General features: G+C 42.9%; 1 protein-coding gene across 1 annotated transcript in view; it reads left to right on the top strand.

The window, feature by feature from the left end:
• Positions 1-25,607, top strand: part of LOC128304004 (heparan sulfate 2-O-sulfotransferase pipe) — a 121,532-nt gene that overhangs the window by 63,839 nt on the left and 32,086 nt on the right. The window contains exon 2 of the mRNA XM_053041118.1: positions 12,119-12,279. Coding sequence (XP_052897078.1) covers positions 12,119-12,279 — 161 coding nt within the window. The remainder of the gene's footprint in view (positions 1-12,118; positions 12,280-25,607) is intronic.

Here is a 25,607-nt window from a genome sequence, read left to right on the forward strand (position 1 = left end):
CTCTTGAAAAGTCAACCTACAATCCCCCAGCACACCTTTTGGATTGCCAGAGGAGAGAATCTTCATAGAGAACTCACTTCTTGCCACAGAAGCCCGCTCATATCCAGGAGATACTACACCCAGGGCACTGCCCGATTCGCCGAAGTGTCTACGGACTAACAACTCCTCAATCCTCGGAATCTATGAAGGATGGTCCATTAGGACATTTACGTCAGCGATCCACCAGTACGCCTAAATGACAGCTAAAACGAAATAAGACAGAATATTGAAGATATATTTTTAAAAAATTGGAAACCTTGGCTATTCAAGCACCGCCTACCTTGTTTCCTTTTGCCATCTTGGGTACCTAAGAACCTTACAAGAATATGAGTATATTAGAAAATAAAGAGTAGGTGATATTCAACGGACGAAATAGAAATGCGTTTTGCTTTGGTTCGAAATAAAAAGAGATTTACAATATGTTACTATTTTACTAACGACTGTTAACACACAACATTTTTAAACGTTCAACACACATGAAAACCAGGCAAAAAATTAAATAAACAATTCAGGAAAATAATACAGTCCACAATGTCAGATACAGGAACGTAGACCTTCAATACTTCTAGCACAATAATTTATGTGAGTTGCATAATTTACATATTAAAACCTCAAAAATTAAATCACAGTGCACCCAATGGAACTTTGCAGTGCACAAAAAAAACTTTTTCTAAATAAAAGACATACAAAAACCCCTTTACCCAAAAAAAACTCCAATAAAATTAGCATTTTGATAGTGCAGGAATAAATCTATGCATACGATCATAACCATGCATCATAACCGACGATGCCGTCACCACCCCGTTGCGAGCAAACTTTTGGACGTGTGTTAACACACACACGTGAGCACACCACTCGTTGTCAACGGGGTTGCATTACAAATGAAGCCCTATCGAAGCGTGCGGCAATCATCATAAAGGTCACCATTAGCCTGGCCTCGGCTCCCGGACAAACTCTAAGCAACCGCTACCAACCACCACCATGCCCTAATCAAACTTTGCAATGATAAACCATTTCGCCCAATGTAATAACCGATAACAACTTCCCCCCGAAATGCACAAAAACTTTGAACATCCCACGCCGCACATGCCGCAAAAACACGCGTGTCCTCCCAAGACACCGACAGCCGGGGTGTGAAATTTGCATCCATTGCATTTCTACACGCTCCGAAACGGCGTGCATCGCGCGCACAGCTTTTGTCCTTCGGAACACAAGGCAGAAGATGCCATTCTTTATCCGTTTGTGCCACGACAGAACGGGTGCAGCGAATGCTTCGGTTACCAAAACTTACCAAAAGGCAGGATTGTGTACGAAGCGCCGGTAAAGGTACTCGAAATCTTCGCCAGCGGAACAATAGTAACCACCCTTGCTGGCGAAAATCCGCAACTGACAGCAAGCTCGCGAACATCTTCGTACTCGGTCGTGTGGCGGTTCCCTTCGCCATCTCACTGCACAGCCGTCATCTTCAACCGTGGCCAAAAGGGAAAACTTCAAATTAACAAAAACCTTCACCCGCCAGCCCCACTTCCCGCGTCACCCAGCAGCGGTGCCAAATCTGGGCAACCCGTCATCCGAGAAACCGACAAAAGCCGACGGGTTCTTGGTTCTTGGGTGGAAAAGTTTCTTCGCTAGCGGCTACGCCTTGTGCCCGTGAATAGACGAGCCGCTTCTGGCGCGTCTTGCAGAATGATCGCGCGGTCGATCGTAGCATTAGGCAGCGTCTTTCATCGCACTGTGTCCCAGGCAAACCTCCCAGGTGGTACAATTGCCGGCAGCTCGGGCTTCACTGGGTGGAAATTTATCACCTTCTAGATGGTTCTTCGTCCCGCAGCCGCTACTATCGCGCACCGTACTGACCTGAATAACGAACCGGGCGCCTCGATAGGATGCTTATGACTGCGACTTCTGCCACAACACGCAAAAAAACGCCACCAGAGTGCCAGTTCATCGGTGGTCTGAAGCGGAACACTAACAAAAGGGGGCCGTAAGAAGGGGAGGAGGAGGGTGGGGGAGCGAGGGTGGCGGAAAAACCGCCAGGACAATGCCGCGACAAACGAATGTTTTCCTCATTCAGCAAAGCCAAACTCATTAAAATCTGTCATCCGGTGGCCTGGTTAGGCTGGCCGGGACTGGCGGTACCGAGCGCCAGGGAACACACACACACACACACAGATAGCAGAAATATGGTCCAAGATGGTGCACGATAGAGCATCCGCGTTTCGCAAAGAAAGCGAAACACTCCACACGCACACCGAAAGATGCAGATTATATCGTGCAGCGCCAGAACCGAGGCGAGAATGGAAAAGTGAAACCGCCCCTCCCCCCTTCGTTCCGAAATCGTACAATCACAACAATCTGGTGACGAAAAGTGAGAAAACTGTTTCCGAAAACTGAAAACCTACTTATCAAACCGGTCGGCGTTTCGTTTCCGCGCGCGCCGCGTTCGAACTCCGTGCCCTGGGTGCGTTAGTGACAATAGCACCGCGAAATCGCGTACATCGCGAGAGGAGGAGGAAAAAAAACACTCCCGAACTCTCGAGGTAAACAGGGTGTCCCAAGGGGGGCTGGCGGGAGCACCGGTCCGACGCCATGTCTGGTCGAAAACGGAAGAATAAACAGCACGCTTCGCCGCTCAAATGGGCCGCCCCAAACTTTGCAGCTTGATTTTAAATCAAGATAATGAAATTAAACAACACAATTTCAAAGTTTAATTGGACTAGCCGAGGACTAGCAGGACGAACGACGACGACGACGACGACGACGACACCGGCCAAACCGAACGCGTGCGTGGGTCTTACGTTCCGGCGTCAATTGGTGTCGGTTTCAGTCTGATTCGGTTTCCCTCAACCGGCCCGGTGCTGGGAATTTAAGGCCTAAGGTCAGGTGGGTTTTCGCTGGAGGTTTACGCGATGCTGTGCGCCGCAATCAGAATTAACTTGACGGGAAGTGGGGACATGGCTGGGGCCGACGGTGGCGTTTTTTTTTGTTTCCACCTGGGATGTCCATGGTGAGCTTTGGTGGGAAGCTTTGCGAACGCGCATTGTTTTTCTTTGCCCGGGAATTACGGATTACTTGGTGGACGATCTTAGGATTTCCGACCGGAGAGTAAACATGCTAATATCATGTTTGTTAATCGACTCAATTTTGTTCCAAGTCTTCCAAGGGGGTCGAATAATCGATGGCGTTGTAAGCAGGAGATACGGTACTTTAGAATTGTTTCCACTTCCTTTAGTAGTGTGCTCTATTGTTGTCTCAAAATGTGCTACAAAACTCCATCAAAGAACGACTTTGCTGTTTGCTTTTCGAGTTTAAAATGATTTATCCTAAAGGCCCGACGTTTAAAATGATTTATCCTAAAGGATCCAGAAAGATCCTCAATGTGAAAGACTGATCTTTCATATTTATACAACTGTATAAAACCCCATAGAGCATATAATATAATATATAGGCCAATATAATATAATATATGTTAGGTTATGGAAAAATATGATGAAATAAAAGCTCCAAAAAAAAATAGGCAAAGACATCCAACAGGCAATGGAATATAAGCATCTTCTCAGCCGAACCTCTGACTCTGACAACTAATTCTCAAACCTCTCAACCTTCAGTCAATAATCACATTTTTACACCGAAACAGCCGGAGCCACCGGTTGTGGTCGCTTTGTTCGCTTCGGAAAGCCGAAAAACCACAAAACAATTATGGTGCGTACCGTACCGTCTGCAAACAACAGAAACAAAACGGGGTGAGAAAATGTATACGTACACCCAGTGAGGTCGCCACCGCCTAAGATATCACTCCATTAGTCACTCATTGTGAGTACGATAATGAACGACAACAAAGTGAAGTAAAGTAAAACAATTTGATTCGGAGCGTAGGAAAGGGGGAGGGAAACAACCGATGAGAATTAACACCTTTTGCTTATGCTTAGACCAAAGGGGGACCTCACCGGGGAGTATGAACGGAAAGCCATAGAAAGGCTAATAAACTTTGCGGTATTGAAAATGAACCACCAACGCTGCCAAGGGTGAGAAAATGTGAGGAAAATTATTTAACTGTGCGAGACAAACTGTCTCAAGGACACACGGGGTGGGGGGCAGCACCGGGCACGCGTTATGTCACGATCATGCCCAGAAAAGTTACTTCATTCTGATCGTCATAAATGGCTCTTCATTAATTAGTTGCATAATTGTAAATTTCAGTAAAGACCAGTTACATTTAGATAAAAACGTTTGTATGCGCTAAGGAAAACCATAACGCCACGTCTTTAAATACATATTCTACGAGCTACGTATATATTCTCGTTTTTTACGTATTTTCTCGCCAACGGTACAGTATTCAATCGGTTTACTTCTCCGGTAACCGGGCGCCCGGTTCTCCGACGAAATTTCGCAGAAAGTTTTTTCTTTTGATTTTATATTTTTGACAATTGATTTCAACAAAAAATCGATTTGAAGTGTTTAGAACAACGATTTCGCTGTGACTATTTCATCCAATCTAATGCATTTTAGAACAATTTCAGTTAAACAACGCTGCAAATGTTACCGGGATTACAACAATGTAGTTTCAACAGTCTTCTACACGGGGATATTATAATGTTTTATAACAGTTTCTCATGGATTTGAACATATTTCCCTGGAGTTTTCCGAAGATATTTTAAAAAAATTTCCAATCTAACACCTCATGCCTGATTTTCTCCTAACATTACCAGTACCTCTTCGGGGCGTTTCTCCATAAGCTGGACCACCAACATCACAACGAAGATTACGAATCTGAAAAGAACTTTAAAAAAAATTAAAGAGAAAAGTCAAAAGTGAAAAAAATCCTAGCTTTTATTCTACCATCTAGCGGGATGTTATTTTCGGAAAGATGAAAAACTATGAAAATCTTGAGGTCTAAAATCCCATTGGTTTGACACCTAGAAGTTTGAGCACACTGTATAGGGCTCTTGCGTAGCCAAGTAACCGGCCAGATATAGCTAGCTTAATTCAAAAATAATCTACATCCATCCTGCATCACACAACAAACTATGAAGTACTACAAATAAGCACTGAAGTATACGGGATCATGCACACCTCCAAGACTATACAAATAGGGCAATATGTGCTTCTCACGAGGATGTTAAACAAAGTGCATATGTGCAGCTAAGGTCGGGCGAGGAAGCAATCCCGAACAGATGTAAGCACACCACGGCAATGCCAGTTTTCCTTTGATATCCTTCTTACTTTCTTGTTCCAACAAATTCAGCCGTGCGGCAGGGAAATGTTTCCACGTTTTCCCAGGCAAGTGGCAAACTGTTGATGATGAAGTAGGATTATCAGCTTCACATACACACACTCACTTTACCACTCAAAACCTATTTTTTAGCTTAATCCTCCCCCACACATTTACACCTCACGCGTGAAAAATGCCTCGCGCAATTCCAGTCCCCGACAGCAAAAAGACTTGCTTATGAGCGTCTCACTATGTGCATTATGTGCAGATTTTGGAACGCTTGTTCGCTCCGCCAGGAATCGTTTAGCCAGGTGCAGGTTGCCTCGCAGAGTGAAACGAAACACAACATAGCACAAGTGCAGTACTCGAATCCTCTCTCGGCACAAAGAATGGGGAAAAGGAGGTCCACAGAAAGCTTCCTGTTTTTTGCCACCACCGCTTTGGACGCTACAAGAACTTCTCAAACAATGCTTCTTCTACCCCGTTGACTACGCTCCCCTATTCGGTTGACAGCACTGCCCCGCAATCCGTCGCGGTAAAGTTCAGAGTTCATTAAAATTATGACTGCAGCGCCGCCATCATCGCGACTGCCAAACGGGAGCAACTGTCATAATCCGCCATTGTTCGCCACTACCCAGTAACGCCCGGCCGCTATCACCTGCGATCCCTCGCGGGAGTTCAGTTTCAGCCATCTCATGCACATACCCCGGCATCATTCTTGGGGCAGCGATGTGTGCTGATGTCCTGGGGCCCATCTCACTCTCGCACATTTGCACCTCACAATGCTAGAGAGAGGTGTCAGTGCACAATCGTAGTTGCCCTAGTTTTTGGATCCTTTCGAGAAAGGAAAATGTACAGAATATCCCGAAGTGGAACAAAGATGTTTCCATGGTAGCAGCGTTCGTTACCACTCTAATTATTGCACCTGTGAACACAAATCTAATTCACTCACCTGTAGTGTGGATTGAGCGATGTGTAATAATTTATTTACAAATATTACTAATTTAAATAAGTTCATAAGGTTTAAATAAGCGTTAAATGTTTGAAAATAAATTTTAACAAAATTCTAACGATTCGAAGTAAGTGCAACAATATTGTTGATCATATGCACAAAAGTATTTTTAAATTCTAGGAATAATATTACATAAAAAGTTTTCCTGATATAATGTCTGTAAAGAAGAAAAAATGTGGAAAAAACAAGTCAAACTCATCAGTCATGTTCCTTTTTTTTACTTTACTCAAACGTATTATTTCGATAGCAAAAGCCGCTTAAAGATAATTAAAGAAACAAACTTTGAACAACAACAAAAAGAAAATAACTTTCTCTACACACACACACACTCACAAATTGCAAACGCTCTCTTAGCTTCTTTTTCCTATTTTACTTTTCAAACCCTCACAACAAGAAGCTGCACTAGAGGCATGCTAATAGGATCCAAGTACAAGCGTCAAGTACTTTGGACAATTTATTTAACAAAAAAAAGGTAAAACGTAAAAACTCACTAGGGACTCTTTTATGCTCGCACCGTTCAAAACATCACTACAGTTTTGGACAACTTTTACGCTTCATACTAACCTTCCGAATGTTCAGATAATGATGGTACCTTTCCGGCTTTTTTAATCTTGGGACTTTGATGCTGCGTGCGAAGTTTTTGTCTTTAACTTTGGCCCAACTTTAGCACTTCAGTAGGTATGTTTTACACATCGTTCAGCGATTTGATCAATACCAAATGTGTGCCGAATTTAACAATCGCCAAACAAATCTGTAACTAAGAAGTGTATTCCAATGAGACGACTCCATTTCAATGTTGCTCGGCAAAGCGCATTACAGTGCTCACGTTATAGGCGGATTGAGTTGTAAAACTTCCTCCTTCTTCGCACATTCCCACAACGGTAACGGTTGCCGTGGTGCGGTCCGTACTATTCACTCGGGAATAACCAACAATGGGGCCCCTCGAAAAAACAGAAAGAAAAACTACACGCCTCCACCTACCGGTTCCACCTACCAGACAACCGGAGCAAGATGTACGGTCGGATTGTAGCATCACGCCGACACGGTACCGTTTAACGGTAATGGCAAATTACAGACCCATTTGTGCTGGCTACATGCGCCATCTGCTATGCCGATGGGTTGCACAAAATTAAGCACGCCGTGCATCAGGGGTGCGCTTGCACCCAACCATCTCCACCAGGTAGGCACGAGCCAACCGATCTGATGCAAGCTTCATGACCATGTCATGTAGTACACAATCGCGGGTGGAATTATTTATGCTCACCGATCGGTTCCGATCAGATTAGAACTGGTAAGCTGGCCTTTGTTTTGCATCAAACCGGACAACATTACACCTCGCGTGGTGAGTGGGCGGGGGGTGGCAAAATGCAGGAAAAAGAGTACCGAGATCCAGATAAGATGTAACAGGCGTAGTTTGTTTTGGTCAACCGCAACATGTAGCCTGATGGCAAATGATTGGGGAACTTCCAGTAAAGCTACTGCTAATGGGGATAATGGGCGAAATTTGATCACATCGAATCTCGCCACGTGTAAGCCATTCAAATGCGGAACATTTTATTAAAATGACGTGCTCTTTTAAAGGAGAACTAGCTTTAAAAGTTAATTAATTGTTTAATTTATTTTAATTAACGATTTTAAAGCTTTTTAATGGTTAGCAGAATTTTTAGAGATATTCTGGGGTATTTTGAGAAGCTCATTCTTCTCCATATTTTTCAATAAAATGAATTTCAAAAAAATGTTAAAACAAATTCCACTTCACATTTCATGCAATTAAGTAAGAAAAAATGCACTGACATACTTTTCTGACCGCCATTTGATATTAACACTAGTGCCACCATTAGTGTGAACAATATCGCCCGACCTAATGAATGCTTGGAATTCAATTAAGAATTTCCATGCACCCTGCTCGCTGCACATCGTTCGAAGTAGGTCCAGAAGCGGTAAGATTGACCATTGGCGCTTGTTTTACAAGCAGAAACAATTGCAACCACCCCGATTGGATCACACCGTGTCTTTTCGCATCCTCCGATGTCTGGGAACATCTGCCAAGGTCTTCAGTGTTCGCAGCTGCTCGGTGGGTGCTCCCTTTGGACGACAGCAAACAAGACTGCTCGATCGACCATTTCCCATGAGCCGGAAAATCAAGAATAGACAAACGAGTGGTGCGACCGTTCGCGAAGGGCACACAATTGTGCAAGAAGCGCACCAACGGACCCAAAACGCTGAAGATGCATGTACTGAAGGCAGTGCGCTGGAATGATGATCGCAAATGATCGTGGTTTTGTTGCACGGAGAACAAAACCACCCATACCTAAACTGGGGCAACCTTGACATGATCTAACGGTCGTTTAAATGCGACCGATTCAAAGGGGATGCCACTTCTAACATTCACATCTCTCCACCCAGCGCTTCCCATCTGCCATTCGCACCAGGGGTTACACCATCCGGTGACGGTAGCATCAGAATGGAATGCCGCAAAAACCTTGCACCAAACCAAAATTCAGCCCGGCATCGCTCAAAAAACTGGCCTTGTTCCACGCACTGGCAAAAAAACATGTTCGCGCATCACCCGAACAGCGCGCACCGGTTGCTCCCGCCTGAGCGGAAAGTGAAAGCATCCCGCGACGCTTCCACGATGGTGACGAAAAGATGTCAGATCTTAAGAGTCACATGAAAGCAAAGCGTTGTTTTATGTTCCTCGGCACGATACAATCGCACACTCAACAAACGGCACCGCGTAAGATTTATGGCTTGAAAGTGAGGGCTCGGAAAGATGGTTTACTGCAGCGACAGCCTGAAAAAACAAACGCAACAAAGCAAAGAACAAAACCTTTACCGGCAAAAGCGTGCGGGAACATCATCATTAGCTAATCGCGTCCCGGCTAGTTACACGCGCTAGGCTGGTTAACTATGTGGGAGTACAAAATTAGTCGGTGTTGGCTTTGGAATTAACGTTGCCAGGTTAATAAATGTCAGCCGGTGGTGATGGTGAGCTTTCGGAATTTTTGCTCAAAAAAGCAGTTGGAAATGTGAATGGAAAGTGGGATCCCTTCACCCCTTCGGTTTTGGGAACGGAGTTTGGCAAATGAATGGAGCGCTGTGAAGCTAAGGTTAAGAGAATCTCTAGGCGATCCTTAACCTGATTACAGGAACCCCTCGCTGTTGAAGGTCATAGCGATTTACAATGTCAGTTGTCAGCTTTTTTCGCGGAGACTGTATCAAATTTCAAGGATTCATACAATTATTCCGTAACGCAGATCAACTGAGAGTTAGTACCAGCGTTACGATTTGCTACATATGGGAGAGGAGAGGGGTGGAGTTTAACGGTTTGTTACGTAACATACATTAACATAAAACTTAGATTGACGCTTTATAGTTTATGTATTACAAATTAACTTATTTAAGGGATTTTTACACAAATTCCATGTAATCTATTTACTTGTTGATGTTCAAAGGTAAAGATACTTGGTATCATCCGATAATGGTGGATCCTGTTTTCATCCATTTGTCACATACCAAAGCATCGTCAACTCATAAAACAAGTCTTGAGCTATAAGAGCTCTAAACAGTCTCAGAATCCTGTTGTGTTTAAGCAAATGCTGCATTCATTTTAAAATCTACTGGCATATATCTAAATTAATGTTCTAATTTGTGAAAACATTGCCTTATGATGCATCCAAGATTTGCGCTTTCTTAAAGCACTTCAATTTTTTTGTCATATATTTAAGTTCGTTATTGAATACCAGTCGCTCAGACGCTAATTCTCGGAACAACGATCAATTTTCGGCAACTAGAACATGCGGCATCATGATCGATGCTTGTATGGCCGTGTTTGATGTCAGCATAACAGCCAAAATACTTAAATTAAATTAAACTTACCAATTCAATTTAATCGTTTTCATAACAAAATATTGACCAAAATACCATGTGGAACAATTCCCCGTACCCAGGACTGACTATCCAGCAGCAGGAAATTAAAGTCACAGTACAGTGGCCAGAAATGTCACGCCTAGACCTCTTGCGGTTGTTGTGCCGATAAAGAAGAGAAATTTCTGATGTTCCATTAGTTGTTAAATGATTGAAAGAAATGGAGTCACTTAAACAACTTTATTAACAAATGCAGTTATACAATCTTATTCTTATAATCGTATATCTTATCTTATGTCTTATAATCTTATCTAACAGTTATACGAAATTCTTAGAACTTTAAATGTCTGTTCTATTCAAAAAAAGTTTAGACATAAAGGTGAATAAATAATGAAAATGAACAGAAGACAACCACTCAGAAAAATGGCTGCTAGTGCTGATAGTACTGATAAATAATTTACGCACATATTCTTGTTCTTTAAAGATTATATCGATTCGCCAAGGTGCTATGTAATGTAAGCTTCCAAACGAGCTTCTTTAGCTTAACAAACTAAATGAAGTATCGTATGCAGAATCGTGGCTGTCTAGATTGAAGAACGTTCTAAAACTGCTTCAAAATATTAGCAACTTCTGACAAATCAGTCAGTCTGGTATGATTAGTAAATTAAATAGACAGTATATTCGTTTCTTTTCGGATTTGTCTAAATATGATGGAATTAAATTCATTACTTAAGAAAAAAAATCATCAAAAAATTGTTGAACAAGGAGAGGGGGACGTCGAATGTTTCGTAATTATATTTGTAATACGTAATTTATGCGTTACGTAATGCTTTATTGCGCCCTACGTTGTACACTATTAGGGAAGGCTTAGTTATTCCCTTCCATATTAGTACACTCAAATAGCATAGTAAAATTCTTGGTTCAACATTTGCATTACCATCGTTGGCAACCATCACAAAACAAAGGGCCAATATGAAACGTAACGTGATGGAATCGAAATTCTCTGCCAGCACATTAAGCACGCGAATGGCAATCTGTCAAACATGCACATACTTATGGTGTCAGTGGCTAGCATTTTAATGGGACCATTTGCTGTCATTGCTTTTACCAGCAATCGGTTTTGTGCTGTCCACGGTACGTCCTAAAACTGTCACTAAAACACAAAATTATGACTATTAATCAGCCAATTAAAAGCGATGTGCTTCGGAGCACATTTAATGCTTTTTGGCGAACTCGATGCCCTCACCCCCGTTAACACAAGTGGGCTGTTAACTTCAACCATCAAATTCAATCTAGAAACGCTAGAACGCGCCCACAACCCCTCGCGAATTGGGGACCGCGCGGTAAAACACCTCCACGAGTCATGCTACTCGGTCATGCGAGAACGTCAATGAACCAGCGCTTGTAATCCATCGACACATTTCATTTAATCAGAAAATTGCCACTAACCACATTCGCTTCCTCGTCGTCACTACCAGTCGCGAATCACATTCATCCTTTTTGGCTTCGCTGTGGTTTTGGCTATTTTTTTTGTGGGTGCCAAGAGACTACGGTTGTCTGCTTCCGATTCGTCAACTGACAGCGCTCGCAACAACACTTCAACCGACACACTCTGCGGTGCGGATCGAATGAGTGGGATCGCGGGACACGATCCTCACCCAGCCCGGTGTGCTGGTCCGGGTGTACATCGCACTGGCAGCGCTAGGCTGCGCGCAGGATTATTAGTTTTTCCATCCCATTATTGTCATTAGCGTACGGTCTGCTGGAGACGTCAGGGTTCCTCCTGTGCCTGACGGTTACAGCGTTAGCCCTATAAACCGGGTTCTGCCGGAACTGGAACGGGGGGATGGATATGGAACACACCGTAATCACGCTGTTGATGATGATGATGTACCGCAGCTAAACTGAATTCGTCTCAATTTATAGCTTCACTCATCTTTTGCTCCTGTTTTCTACCCTCTTCTCCCCGTCTCTTTTTCACTTCCCAGATATGCCGAATTCGTTGCACTGATTGCAATCTCGTGCACACTGTTCCTGTTCCTGCACACCCAGAGCTTGACGTCGCGGTTGCGCGAAATGGAGGATCGGCTGCAGCCTCCCTCCTCACTGTCGGCCGCCAGCGGTTTGAGTGGTAATTCAATTAGCCAAGGTAAGTCCCAGTTTGCCCCGTTTCGCAACAGCAATTGCACCGGGGGTTTAGGCGTACCGTTGGGAAAGCATCCGCGTGATGTCATCTGGTGGGAGGGAATTTTTGGGCAGTAATGCTGGAACACGGGCACTGTACGTTTCGGGAGTGCCTTCGTATCATGGGAAGGTGTCAATCGGGATAAAGACCCATTCATGTTGCATCACCATCGATGTCAATTTGCATCGATTGTACGAGCAAACAGAATGAGAAGGTGTCATGTGCGCTCCGTAAGAGAATGAAGTAATTAGATCACTCATTAGAATATATTTTATTATGTTTTTTTGGATGAGCTAAAGGTATTTTAACATCATACTTTAAGTTTAAAAGTAAACGAAATTATTTTACTTAGCTTTTGATCACTCTAAACCAGTTTAAATTTTAATAGAGTCAGACAATATAATTCTTTGTTGATAAACTACGCACACTAGTTGGAAAAGCTGTTAGAAAAGGCCTAGACATCCTTTTTGTAATCAAACGATACGATTCTTGTATTGATTAGATAGAAAATCTTCCGAAATTAAAGCTTTTTTATGTGTAAAGAACCAATAATATTGCTGGTGCGGCTCGGTGGCATGATGATAGCGGAACCTTTCGAAGGGAAAGGATCAAAATCCCATCCGCACCAATCCCCCGTAGCAAGGACTGACTATTCGGCTCTAAGTGGTAAAATAAGTCGATAACGAAAAAAAAAAACAATAATGCAGTGCACGAAATATTTAAAAAATGCAATTAAAAGCTTGGTGATTTCCATCAAAACTCAAGGATAGTAAAAAGTACTTGAACAAGATCCTCGACACCTCGTAGAGCGCATGAATCCATTCACAAATAGATTACAAACTATAAAAATTCGACCAGAAATCTATTCGTACCTTCTTCTCCCTTTAACGACACAACAACCTTAAAAGGTTTTGGCCTTCCTAAACCTGGCTTTCGTTGACTTTATTTACCAGTATCCGATCCTACGTACGGATAATTGGTCCGGAGGGAATTTTTATTTATTATTTTTATTATACGAAAAATAATTTATCCGCCCATAAGGCTTAACAAAAGTAATCTTAGAGTCTACTCTTAAATCTAATAACGCGTCAGAGGAGGAGGAGGAAACAAACTAAACATAGAGGATTACAAGGAGTCATTAAATAGTCGGGCCCGAAAAGCAGATAATCGAAATGATAAAAAAAAAACAATTAAATGACTTCATAGCTCGAAGAAATGGATCATTTTGGCCGTAAGAGGTAAGGCGCGCCGGAATGAATAAAGGAGGATGGGAACGGAGACGACGACAAGGAACATATAGGTTAAGCATAGATAGTAAGGATGGGGCATCAATATTGTTGAGGAGAATCTTACAATTCCCAGCATTCTGCAACGAATGGAGTAGCGAGGCATCGGAACATTGGAATGTCGAATCAATGATCCGATTGCAATTCTAGTAAACTTTTTTCCTATGTTAACTACTCGGTCCTGCCGTGCGAAAACCGGAGTCGCTACCAATATGGCCCGGTGATTCGTACCTAAATAACTCGATCTATTTAATTATGCAACTTTATTCTGCTAGCTTCAAATCGAAGTTTTTCAGTTTATGGTAATAAGAAAAGAGCTAAATTATATTTACTTTCCTTTAATAACCTTCACTTTAAACTCAGAAGCCAATTTTAATACACATCAGGCAAAACCGTTTCATCCCGGAATGGTAATGCGCGGAATAATTACCTACAGCAATCGCAATCATTCATCCGATCTTGGCCAATCATTCAGCACCGCGTCTCATCGCAACTTTAATTGTTAATGCAAATGAAACCTTCTGCGTGTGATGTTTGCCGCGCACTAGCATTATGTCCCCCACAACACACGTCAGCCACAGAACGCGCACATAGGAATTTTACACCGAAATCGTTCAAAAACGACGGCGACGGCGACGGTTGTCGTTACGGCGCTCGTCCAAAGACGTCCCAAGATAACCCTTCGGTGTGGTGGAACCCAATTTTGGCAAAGCGGCCTCCATTAGGCGGCCTTACACAACCGATTCATCACTCACAAGAAGGCACTCACGGCGGGCACGGAGATGATGGGCCACCTACTCTACTTGATTGACATAACCAGACCGGCCCGGCAGATACACTTGACGAACGCGCGACGATCCGGCACGGTGCGCTTCACTATTTTAGGACTTACGGTCAATAAAGAGCGTTCTTCTTTTTTCCCTGGCCACTTTTTACGCTTCCTCTCGCTCTATTTCTCCATTGCAGCATCGCATTCCCCATCAAAACCGTACGCGGCCCATAATTGTACGCAGAGCGTGCTGTTCGGTACGCAATATGGGTGCCCACAGTGCGCGTTTGGTACGTTTTGGGGATGGTACGCTGCATAATGTAGGGTCCCATCGAGCCCCGAAAAGCCCACGCCACCCCTTAAAGCCATTCCGAACTCTGCACCGTTTTGTCTGTCCATTATTACATTGCGGAGAAATGGACCGATTCCGAAAGATCTCGTCCATCTAATGGGAAGCTAATGTACGCATCTGTTGTTGCGTGGTTGTCGATGTCCAGCAGTATTTACGCACCGGCAAAAATAACCAACCCATTACGAGCAATTAAACACTGCCAACAGTCGAAATGATCGGACTCGTACACGGACTGATAGCAGCGATACATTCTGTTTGTTCTGTGCTGCTGGAGCTACTATTGAGGTGTAATGTAGGTTGCAACATTTCAGTTTTGATTTGGACCAAAAATCATGTGCTATTTTTTTGCATGAACTCTTCCACCCCCTTTGCCATTCCTAGTAACGTACGCACCCCATACCTTTCTCCCGTATTGCTAAAACGCTAATTGAATATTTATAATTGTGTGCATAACTGTGAACCCAAGGGTAACCTCCGCATCCAGATACGTCACATCGAAGCCGCATCACAGTTTCCTCCCTCATGCTGTGTTTGGTTTATCATTTTTGTAATTTAAATTCCACCCCATCACATCACCAAACCCATACGATCGCTATGACATATTGAATTTCTTCTACAAACAACTCTGTTTGCCGTATAATTATTCCATCCCAATGCACACTAGATTGGAGGATTCGGTGGATACGAAGTCATTTTCTATTCTAAAGAAATCGCACAAATCAAATATTGGTTAACCGAATAGAACGCGTCATGTAGTGGGGAAAGGGTCGTGTGGAAAATTTATCAAATTATTCAATATTTTAATTTGATCCTTTTCTAAGAATGTGATGTTTAAAATGTAAAGCGTGAACATGATAAATAAAAATTTTGATAAATCAATTTCTAGATTGATTAATTGATACATTTCAACTATTTGCCTCATTTAGCGAACACCTGAAGCGTACTTTAATTTAATGATCCACCCAATTACCACGCAGAGAATAAATTTAAAACTAAACAAAATATTATCTCTCCTTTACCCTAATTTAATTATAATGTTTACATACAACACAGTCATATAGCAACCGCGCAATCATAACTCTACGGAACACACAAAATTTCTATACATTCCCATGAATTATCCCAACCTCCACGGCCACGACTCGTCCAATCCATTTGCTCAGTTTAAAACACGCTTTGTGGTCGTGGATTTGCAGCCAATAATGCGCACTCCAAACAAAGCGATTCTTTCCATCTCAGTGCCCTTCGCTGGCACCAAGCCAATGGTGCGTGTTGAAAAGCTGTGTTTTTCTCACCTTCTTCGGCCGTTCGATTTTCCAACCCCCCTTGCACCGATGCGCGTCTTTTAAAACGTGCTGGCAAATGTATTGACTTCCTGACGCTTCCCGGTGGTGGTGGTTTTTTTTTGTTATTTGGGTGTATCACAATTTACATCAATTTAATATCATTCGATGGTGTTTGCGAAGCACGATAAGCCACACACACACGCTCGGCCGGCCGGGTGCGGGAGTGAAGTCTCTAATCATCGCCGAACATGTCACGAAGCATTTCCACACATTTCCCGGGTTGGCAGGGTTGGCTACAATCCTATTACCTTCACGCATACAGCGTGTGCGCATTCCTTCAGCCGTGTTCCCAAGAACACGCAAATGTACCATCATCATCCTAGTAGGCGGGTTTTTTTTGAGTTCGTTTCACTCCACTCACCCTACTTCGTTCAACCGTTTGCGAGAGCAATTTTCATCTCACGCGTTCTGTCATCAAACCCATTTAAGGGTTGCAGCTAACTGGGGAAAACCTCCCCCCCCCCCCCCCCCCACATTCCCCCACGAAACGAGTGCAAAAACGTGAAGTAGCTGCAAAACGGCACCAACAACACGCTAGCATAAAACTTAATGAAGCATAATATTACAATCCAGCCGGCAAAAATATGTTGCATAAATATTATTACCCCAATGGCAATTCGAAGCAATTGACATGACCCTGTGTTCACGCGTGCTGCGATGGGTGCGGAGCCCCATTAGTGGAGTGTGGTAAACGCGTGGACCGTTTTTCGTGGGTCTTTTGCCTTTTTTTTCCCCCACCCCCCGACGACACATCGTTGACGACTTTTCCGGCACCGTGTTGACGGTGAAATTCGATGGGATTCATGAAAATGGGAACGGAAATAATGTTACGAAGAGTGGCAATCCTTTCTCACACCATGTTTTGCACATTTTCCGTTTGGATTTTGGTTTTTCTTTTCGGTTCGTTTATTTTTTTTGTATTTGTCGCATCCTCACGCGAATGCGGGAAAATTATTTTCCACACACACACACAGACACGCGAGGTGTTGGTAGCAGTAGCAACGAGGGTAACCACATGCACGGTGTACGCCACTACTTGATACCAATTCTCGAATCAAAGCCAATCGAAACCATCCGGAAGCGACCGGGCATGAAACGTGCATGAAGTGAAAATTTATTTATTTGATTTTTCCGGCTTCAGCACTCACCGATTTTCAAGCTCACACTTCCCGCACCCCGGGTGCTCTGATTGGCGAGAATTGTCGGGTTTTGCTGTGCCACACGGAAGAAAGTATCCCGGTCCCGGTGGAAGATGGTGAGTCAGTATTTTTTAAGGGTTCATCGTTTATACGGCGGTGTCTGCCTTTTTTAACGGTCCCACACTGGCCGGGCGCACAGGCGCCCAGCAGTCCCGAGATGAGACACCATTTATCGTTTCGCTCTAACCCGCCCAAGTGCAACATCCGCTGCCAAAGGGCTTCGTGGGACGTCCCGAGGTTGGAAGTGTTTCCGGTATTCAATTTATGCAGCACACGGGTTTCCCCCTTTCACCTTCGCTCTCTCTTTCTCTCTATCTCTCTCGCTCTCACACACACACATGGCTGCTTTCCGGACAGTCTCCTTAATCGACTGAATCGAACGTGAACACGGGGCCCAACTGCAGCGCACAAATCAACGGCTGACTCGATGCAACGGTGCCGCCATTTTAAGAGCCGCGCGTTGTTTTCATTTTTCCGCACACAAACTTCACCGATGCAGTTTTTAATTTATTGGAAAACCACAACCCCATGGCGCACTGCCGTACCGCAGTTACCCCTCCGGGATGCTGGGAAATGGGAAAGAAATCTGGAGAAAAGGATTCTTGAGTAGTTTGACTTTTTGGCCGCTCGCCATGGTACGGTTACGGGTCTTGTTTCTCGCTGATTCATACACACACACACACACACATGCACAGACAGGATGTGAAGCACTTGAGCAACAATAACTTTAACATCTCCGTGAATCTATCGTTCCTTGCCTGGGGGACTTTGCGGCAGCGTATACAGGGTGGCTTCGCCCATTGCCTTTTTTCCCCTTCACTATCACAAGCAGCGATGCCACCAGTGAGGCAGCAAATTCCTGCACAACTTAATGATAATTTTACACACTCGCACATACACAAACGAATGCTGTTAAAACGATAAATCTTCTTGCCAAATATCGTGGGTTTCGTGATGCGTGCTCCCAAGCACAGCGCCGATTGTGTAATAATTGTCGGCTAACAAAACAATTCACTTTAAGTATGGCCGACATCAATTCTGCAATCCAAAGACTTAAAATTCAATTTTAAAAATGTAATATAACTTTTGTTTATTAAAAAATCTACATAAAATAACTAAAAAAGCTCAAGAAAACGCATTTTATAATCAGAACTTGAGGCAGGAAACAATTTTCAAGTAACTTATTTCTATTCCAATATTTTCACAAACTTCAGTACACAACAATTGCTGGACAATAGTTTTACCCCCGATAAAATGAATAAAACTATATTGGCTCATACTCAAGTTGATATAAAAAAAATTTCATTAGCTTCTTGTGTAGTGTTTGACTGGTAGAATAATATTTTAAAAAATACCACCCTTTAACTGCATTCATAAAATATTTTTGTATGAAAAAAAATCGCATCACAAAATACTTCATTGAAGCTGTGTTTCCACCTACAAACGTGCTCGTTTCATTATTCCTAATATGCAAAATGGAACAAATTCCCCCCCGCACACACACACACACGCATACACTTAAGCACCACGGTTGCCAGCACGGCGTGGCAGCATCAAAATTGGATAAAACAAAATTAAACTACTTCCAATTTTGCAAACAAATTGTCAAAGCGGAAACACGATCCGCGATATTCGGACAATTTTGCGGTTTGCCGGTTCCATGGTGCTTCCAGGGATCGCTACTACCGCTGGCGCGCTATCAGTGTTAAGCGAGAAATCGCACATGCATATATGATATCTAAGCAAAACCCCTCGTACAGCAGGGATGGCCCTCGAGCAACAAGCAACCCTAGGTCTCACCTAGCAATATCCTGTGAAGAATCCTTTAAAAAAAAAAACGTACACTCACACAGCCACCATCATCCGATCCAATAACGATCGATAACGTTAAATTGATCATATTCCACGCCACTCACAGCTCAATCTCGGCTCTATTCTCGTCTGCACCCAGGTTCATGGTTTGGTTCCTACATGCACACATGCAAGACAAAAAAAAATCGGTCTAGCCGACCAGATTGTGGGGACGATGAAAAGTTTGCTTTTAACACGTCTACCCAATCCGAACGGAACCAACGGTAGTCGGCACACGCGGAGTCACGGGATATACGCGGTAATGCCAACGGGTAATACCACGAGCACAAACTCTATCTCTCCCAAAAAAAATAAACATCATAACACAGGTTGCTTGGATACGACATCGGCGAAAGATGAATTCAATTTATCGTAATTGAACGGCACACGCGCGCTTAGACGATGCAGCATGATACTCGATATGGGGGGAAAGTAAAAAAAGGTGATTTTATTCACCCAACTGTGCGAGATTTTAGGGGTGAGAGTGTGCAATTTGAAGTGGAGTGGAAGGAAAAATTCTATAACATGACAAAAATTAAATTATTACATTTATGCTGGTGTATCCCGGCTGTACTGCACGCCATACAACACGTGAACGATTCCGATAGCAACATTTAATAAATTATAATTATCGTGGAAAAATTAGGAATTGATTACAAAAAATAAATCGATTTTTAATCCACTGTACAATAGTAACGAAACAGCAAAAGTTAAATAAAAGAGTTCTGTAGGCCATCCAAAACTTGTGTGAAGGATAATCCTAATTTATCTCGACACAATCCAGTTCAACTTGAACCGAATAAAGAAATAGCTCTGATTCTATCGATTGAACTTTGTTCCGAGTTGAATTTTGTTTTTAAAAACCCTGTAAATCCAGCTTTTTACAACTCTTTACACCATCCCAAAAATAGTGTAAAAGGATTCCAAAGTTATCTCGACACATTGCAGTTCAACTTGAACAGAATCAAAAAAATCCGTTTCAGCAGAGAAAAGCTGAAAGCAGAAATTCAGAAATATTATATCGATTAACCCAGGTACTGAGTTGAATTTTATATTTAAAAACCCTGTAAATCGAGCTTTTTGCAACTCTTTACGCCATCCCAAAAATTGTGTAAAAGGATTCTAATTTGATCTCCACACAATCCAGTTCAACTCGAACAGAGTTGGGTTGAGTTCTGAAAATGAAAACCCCTGTAAATCCAGCTTTTTACATCTCGTTACAAGCAAAGCTTGGACAAATATATCCACCCAACACGGTCACCAAACACATTACGAAATGGCAACACGTAAACGCCCAACTACTCCAGAAAAGTTAACGGTCTAAAAGCAATCTACTTACTGCTGCCAATCAACTATCACCCACATCAAGGCACAATCAGCAACGGAAATGTCATGGCGGACGTCTTTAGCATCGAACCCACTGGAATTAAAACGCTTTCCTGCTTGTTATCGAGCATTGTGCGATAAATTGATCCAATAAAATGCTTCTCCGGGTTTCGATGCCGGATGGGAACGGGTGGAACGCACTTTCACCGTAACGCGGTAGTCTGTCACACCCCCCCCCCCCAAGAAAGGCGCGTGCCACAGCATCAGCAACCTCAAGCAGCTCGCCCTGGCGCTGGCCCCCCGTGCATGTGCACCTTAATCTTGTCCGATTTATCTCGTCCGGAGTTTGACTAATGGCAAAGGTTCGGGTAATGGACGCCCTTCGGTACGGTATGCTATCTTGCACTTAAAAGTGCATTAAGTGCGTCCGGTTTAGTTGGATTGGCAAATATTTATTGTCCCCACCGTCAGCACCTCGGACAACTTCTTTTGGAAAAAAATAAACCCATTTTTGGATGTTGGTTTATTTTCGTTAGTCTCTCTCTCTCTCTCTCTCTCTCTCTCTCTCTCTCTCTCTTCTCTCTCTTTCTCTCTCTCTCTCTCTCTCTCTCTCTATATATATATATATAAGCACTGCATTTTTAGATGGGCAATTTAATAACAAAAATAAATTAAATTAACAACAACCTCTCACAAGAAATGACCGATGGCCACACGTTCGGTCTAGGGGACGGTACTCCGGGCAAACGGATTTGTTTGAGTAGCTTCGGGATGGCTTCGACAAAAACCCGTCCTTGGCGACAGTGCCGCACATTGGCACCGCGGCTAGGCTGCGACGCCATCGATAAATGTTCGTTTACTGTTTTGATGGAGTCATAAATTACCGTTTATACCCCGGCACAGTAGAACCTCCGGCACGAGTGACTGAGTGGGTTTAGTAGCGGCCCAGTAGCAAACAAAAAGCAACAGACACGGAAGCACTAACATACGCCGGGGCCCTCCCAGTACGGTATGGTTTCCGCACTGGCCAAAGGATGTACGGATGCCGCCATGATCCCGACCATCCTGCGCTAACGTTCGTTTCAATTGCAACCAAAGCCATCCCATTTACTGTGCCACTTTTAAGAAGGCCATAAATTGTATCATTGGCTTCCTCGTTTCGGTGTTCCACGGTGTTTTTGTGCTGCAACCGTCACTATCATTGCCACCGGTAGATGGCAGCACCGGACGGGCTTTGGAGAAGGCCGAACGTTGGAGTAAACTTCCGCCTGCCTGTTTGGATACTTGGGAATGATTCATTTCCACGATTGGCCGGCCCGGTATCCCTTTTGTCGGAAATCTTGTCCGTGCTGGAAAAAGAGAGAGAGAGAGAGAGAGTGTGAAAGAGAAGGGTTCGGATGCAGTTGCATGCAGCGATGCGATAGTTTTTCAATTTTCAAGAAAGTGGGTACACAAAACAAAAGATCCTCAAAGTGCATCGAATATTTTAAAGTCACAATTAACAAATCCATCAGCTCGAACATGGATTAATTATTTTATTTGCTTTTTTGCTAATTTTCTCTTTAAATCTTATGGATTATATTGCTTTTATTTATACTATCTCAAGTTTTACAGTAAAGTTAAAGTAATTTAATATTAAAAAAAAACCTATTCCAATAAATGTAAATTAAAAATTAATCTTTTTCTGTTCTGTGTTCTGTTTTTAACTTTTGGACATTTTAATTTTGACATGAAATAAATAAATATTTTTTTCGTTAAATAAAGTTCAAATCAGAAGATCAACTATCGAACCTTTCTCCTCCTCTCAGTCCCAACACAGGGTGTTAATCCTCGGATTATGGGATGTCAAATCCTATAGGAGGACATGCCTCTCCCAATCTACGAAGAGGAGGAAAAAAAAGTTGATCAAGTTGAAATGGAATATCTAGGAGGTTAAGGAAGAATATTTCTCGGTTTTTGAGCTTTTGGCAAGATAGCATTGTTTTTTTTCTAAACTCACACATCTGTGGATTAGTTAGGAATTCTTTGTATAGCATTTTTTCTTTAGATAAGGATGCAGACAAGATTCATAATCTGCCTCTACATCTCGAAAACAATGCTAAAATATTTCCATACTTTACTTGACAGTGCTGTAACCGACCAGTGTTTTCGGTGCATACTACCGTTTGTTAAAATTTGATCATTAAAAATTATTAATGTTAAGATTAATTTATGTTAAGAATGTTAAGATAAAAGATATTATAAACCAGAACCTGATGACCCAGATTGTGAAAATATCAATTGAAGCTCAAATCAATTGGGAAAGTTTTCAGTAATTTGACTGTAAAGCAATAAGAAATCACATTTTTAAAAAGCTCCCGTAAAGCATTTGATTATGAGAGGTCTTTAAGAAATTGTTGAACGAATAAGAAAAAAAAAAAACAAAAAAAGAAACGAAGTCAACTTTTCTCTCTCGAGGTCATGAATGTAAGATTTAAAGGTGTATTCCTTTTCAAGTTGACAATAGCTCATGCAGAAGGTATTGAAACGTATGGCAAATACAACAAAAAAACACGCATAACCTATTTTTCGGTTGAACCTCACATTTACCACCATTAAGCGAAAAGAGATAAATAAAATGGTTGCTGATAAATTCATCAAAAAGTCAACAAGAATATTAAAAACTCCTCGTATCTTGGCACAATGCTTTGCAAATCATCCCGCTCCCATCAATCAACTTTGCTAACAAAACTGCGAAAACCCCTCGGCACCGTACACACCACACGGTTTAAACGCTGCTTCCCTTTTAATTTAACACTGCTTCCCGGTCTCTTCCAGACCGAGACGCAACTTTTAAACCGCTGAGACATTCGCGTAGACAAAATATGCTACATGTGTGCTGAACTTTTTCACCAGGGAGCATTGAACAAAAAAAAGCTCCCGTCTTACAACGCACGCACCCGCGTTTTGCGCACTTTAACTTTGGGGTTCTCGCTGATGGTGGCACCTTTTCAAACTACCTTCTTCGGTCGCTTCACATGCCCGGTATGTGTGTTGCCGGCTGCTGATTAATTGCTTTCCGTTCTCACCCGGGCCGTTTTTCCCGGGCCCCCCGATGCCGCTGGAGCTCCATCCTTCGCCGAGAGTGCGCCGCTCGAGCGCTGATTGTAGTAATTTGTCGGTTCTTGCACGCGTCGGCACATTCTTCCACCGTGTCGTCGAGGTTTAAATTACTTGCTTACCGTTTTACGTCCGTCGTGTTACACCCGCTTGTTCCTCCTTCCTTTTTTTTGGTTTATTTGTTTGTTCGTGCGGCCGGCGTACACAGTTGATGACACATGTTTACAATATGTTCACACAATATGCGACCGGATTGCGTCTAATCGAAGGGAGTGAGCGAAGGTGTAGAATCGGATGGGCGAAATGGGTTTGGAACGAAAAAAAATAACATGCATTAATTTAACAGCGTAAGTGCACACACTTACTGTGTTTTTCCTTCCCTCATCGCATGTGTACCCTCTGTCAACAACGATCGGCTCCCAAATACGTTATGTTCCACTTTTTTTGTTGATTTACGCTTATGTTTTTATTTACATTTTTTGTTTGCCCTTTTGCCAAACATGATGGCTTAATTTCAATTAGATAGACAACTTTTTTTTGGGGCCATACCGAACCCGTTTCCCAGGCACACCCACTCCCCAATCAGCTTTTTTCCCACTGGGTCAAATTGCCAATCAGATCAAATTTCAGGTGTCACTTTCGGAAAGCTTATTCCATCCACCATTTTTTCTGTTTGCATTTTTCATGTTATTGTTACTGTATTTATACCAAAAAAAAAGTCTTTACACATCATCGACCTTGTAAATGTACAAATAAGCTTGAAGTTTTCCAAGAACCCCCCCGGTAACTTTGTCTCGCAATCTGGGCAAGTTACAGTCTAAATTCCAATGAAAAACATCTGGAGCAGCGTTAATATTACCAGAATAAATTTGCAATAAATTGATCGAAAAAAATGATCAAAAAACAGTTAATGTTGATAATAAATAAGGATGATGGGTTAGAGTGACCTACATTCTAACCCAAACTGCCAAAATTCAGTGGCACTTACCAAATCCTTAAATCCTCCATTATGAGATGTTCATAGAAAATATCATTCAAAGTTGGTAAAACGGTCGTTGACTTTCGGATCCATATTTCTTAGAACAACATTATCGCCAGTATACAATTTAAAAATCCCCAAAAAGGAAGCACAATCTGTGCTTCCAGCACATGGTCATTTTTTACCCCAAAAATACACCTCTCGCCTTGTCGATGATCGATCGAATTGAGAAGAAGTCGGAAAACGACACACACACACAGTAGCGCTCATCAGGTTTCTTATGGCTGCTGTATGGCACACATTTATTATTGCCATTATTTCTATTCGAACTGGAGACGATTTGTTCGCCCGCCTGTCCAGTTGAACCAAATGCCAGGCGTAGTACCGGCGTTGGTAGCAGATGGCGTCAAGATGGCGCTCTCGAGTCGGAAGTCAAATAGAAACCGAAGCTACACCCGAAACGACGGGACACAACGGGATATTGAGATGCGGCCACAATATCTCTTGATACTGAGTGAGTGGGGTGTGGAAGGGGGAGGGAGGGGGAGAGGGGGTTGAACAAAAGTAATACCGAGGCCGAGTACGGCAGTAGTCCCGGTGTGCCTAACTTCAAGGTCCTTTCCATCCTCCGGAGCCTGTGCTCGGGATTTTCCCCGGGAAAACCTGGGAAACGTCCCAAGGATAGATGATTAATGACACCTACAAATGTTGGCAAACCGTTCGCTTTCGCCTTAGCGCCGCACTCGTTGCACGTTGCTATTTACACACTTTATTATACACCCGCTGAGTGATGAGTCCATCATTCATCCGTTTGCTAGGTTTTGCTTTGCACGGGCACAAGATTTTATAATGATTTCCAACTGTAACGGTACTGCAATATCGACACACGGTAAAAAACGGATCGAAAAGATCCAGAAGTAATTAGGAATAAACTTCACACCTCGTTTGGGGATGTGCAAAACAAACCAGCAACAAACAAATGGCTACTTGGAGAAGGTTCTCCCAAACCAGTGGCCGCAACGGTCAGTAATTATAAGTAGATCGACTGCAGTGTTGGCTTGCATGTTGCACCCGCTGCTAACGGT

This window comes from Anopheles moucheti, chromosome 3 (assembly GCF_943734755.1).
Source record: "Anopheles moucheti chromosome 3, idAnoMoucSN_F20_07, whole genome shotgun sequence".
In the NCBI taxonomy this organism is placed as follows: domain Eukaryota; kingdom Metazoa; phylum Arthropoda; class Insecta; order Diptera; family Culicidae; genus Anopheles; species Anopheles moucheti.